The sequence below is a fragment of the Pteropus vampyrus genome, unplaced genomic scaffold, assembly GCF_000151845.1.
Source record: "Pteropus vampyrus isolate Shadow unplaced genomic scaffold, Pvam_2.0 Scaffold1445, whole genome shotgun sequence".
NCBI classification, from domain to species: Eukaryota; Metazoa; Chordata; class Mammalia; order Chiroptera; family Pteropodidae; genus Pteropus; species Pteropus vampyrus.
This window is the reverse complement of record NW_011890226.1, coordinates 4,002-5,830: the sequence shown is the minus strand read 5'-3', so window position 1 is coordinate 5,830 and position 1,829 is coordinate 4,002. Positions and strand designations below refer to the sequence as shown.

General features: G+C 65.7%; 1 protein-coding gene across 1 annotated transcript in view; it reads right to left on the bottom strand.

Moving 5' to 3' along the window:
• The window catches only part of LOC105310212 (symplekin-like), a gene marked incomplete at its 5' end in the record, with an annotated part of 13,945 nt that extends 12,175 nt beyond the window's left edge, over nucleotides 1-1,770 (bottom strand). Inside the window, 3 exons of the mRNA XM_023526623.1 lie at nucleotides 75-296; nucleotides 1,243-1,356; nucleotides 1,573-1,770. Coding sequence (XP_023382391.1) covers nucleotides 75-296; nucleotides 1,243-1,356; nucleotides 1,573-1,770 — 534 coding nt within the window. The remainder of the gene's footprint in view (nucleotides 1-74; nucleotides 297-1,242; nucleotides 1,357-1,572) is intronic.
• Nucleotides 1,771-1,829: the final 59 nt, after the last annotated feature.

The window sequence follows — 1,829 nt, the reverse complement described above, 5'->3', positions numbered from 1 at the left end:
TGGTTCTGGTTGCTACTGTCTGGCTGCAGGCTTCCCCAGCAGGCTGGGCAGGGCTCGCTCGGCTTTCATCCAGCTCTGCTCCCAGGGTCCGCCCAGAGCCTAGGCCACAGCAGGTCCCCAACGTGCATCTGACAACTCTGCACCACACCTGTGTCCTTGTCAGCTCCAAACAGCACTGACGGCGGGTTGGGGTGGACCAAAAGCTGCAGGTAGTTGAGGGCGAACTTCTCCACGTATTCCCGCAGCTGCTCCTTCTCGTACATACGCTTGATGAACAGCAGGGCCTGGGAGCGCACCTGGGGAGAGCAGTGGCAAGATGGTGGCGGGGGCGGCCGCTCTGCGCTTGGCAGCACCGTGTGACCGAGCGCAAGCTTGAGAACGGCCTGCCGGCTGAGTCACCTGCGCCCAGGCCGGTGGCCGGCCCGGGAGGGGCTCCCTGGCCCAGCTCGGGGCCCCGCATCACCTCCCCGCCTATCTGCTCAGCCCCCCTCGCACCGGCTTTGCCTTGCTCGCTGCGCTCCAACCCAGCTCTCCTCACTTCCTCAGAAGTGACAGCGCCCTCCCTGGCTTTGAGACTTGGCACAAAAGGTTCCCACTGCCTGGAATGCCTGTCACTAGCTATGTCCCTATGTCCCGGTTCACTCAGACAATCCCTGCTGGGAACCATGAAGACAGCGGCTGGTCCTGGGCACTGCACTGTCCCCGGTGGCACCACAGGGCGGCGCTCGAGTACGCGGTGGGGTCTGCTGAACACGCGACGCTGGGAAGGGAGCTGGAGAAAGGCTGGGGCAGGGCCGTTCAGGGACCTCTCGCCCCACGTGGGCCCACACCTCCTCCTCCTCCTCCGGAAGCCCGCCTCAGCCCCCTCCGCTGTCCACCCGCCATCGCCATTGGTCGGCTCGGGCCCCTCCCCAGGGCTCCCAGCACGAGCGCGACTCCACTCGCCACGCTGTTCCTCTCCTGGTCAGCGTCCCCCAGGTCCCCACACAGCCCCGGGCCTTAAGCGGGGCTCACTGCCACGGGTGGGAGAAGGAAATGGGACCGCCCTCCCCGGGAGGGTGTGTACATGTGCATGGTCTAAGCAGCTTCGTGACGTCATAAATGGAAAAGCAACCACCACCCAAACACTGCTGCGGGAAGGCCAGCTCCCAAGGGAACGTGGGACCGGCTGGGCTGGTGACTCGGGACAGGGGAGGGGCTGAGCGTGGCCCAGCACAGCACGGCAGGACGGTGGGGAGTCACCTTGTCCTTCTCGTGGGAGCTGAGGTCTAGCAGCACGTGCAGGTACTGGAACTGGCGGGATGGGCGCTTGAAGATCAGGTCTCGAAGGGTGGACATGCCCAGGTAGGTGCGGCTCTGTGGCGGGGGGAGGGGACCGGAGCTTAACCCACTGCAGTGGGCCGCAGGGATGGCGCCCTGGCTTCGCTCGCATAGGCTACTGCCCCTGCACAACCCCTTCCACGAGGTCTAGGCTCTGTGCCCCTCGGACCTGCCACAGGCTGTGGCGAGCGGGGCTTCGCCTGCACCTCGATGCAGGGGACAGAGGGAGATCTGCCACCTGCCTGCCCTCACCTCGTCCTCGCAGTACTTGCGGATCACCTCCAGGGCACTCTCGGTGATCAGCGGCGCCTCCAGCACCACCTTGGTGAAGATTCTGCCAGAGGGGGAGGGACAGGGAAAGCCTGCTGAGTGGCCACCCGGCCTCCCGGTCCTGTGGAATCGCAGAGCGCAGAGCTGGCAGGACCCTCCTCCCAGACAGCGCTCCACTCCCAGTCACGGAGCCTGCACAGAGCAGAGCTGCCAGCTGGGGGACACGGGAACAGATGCTG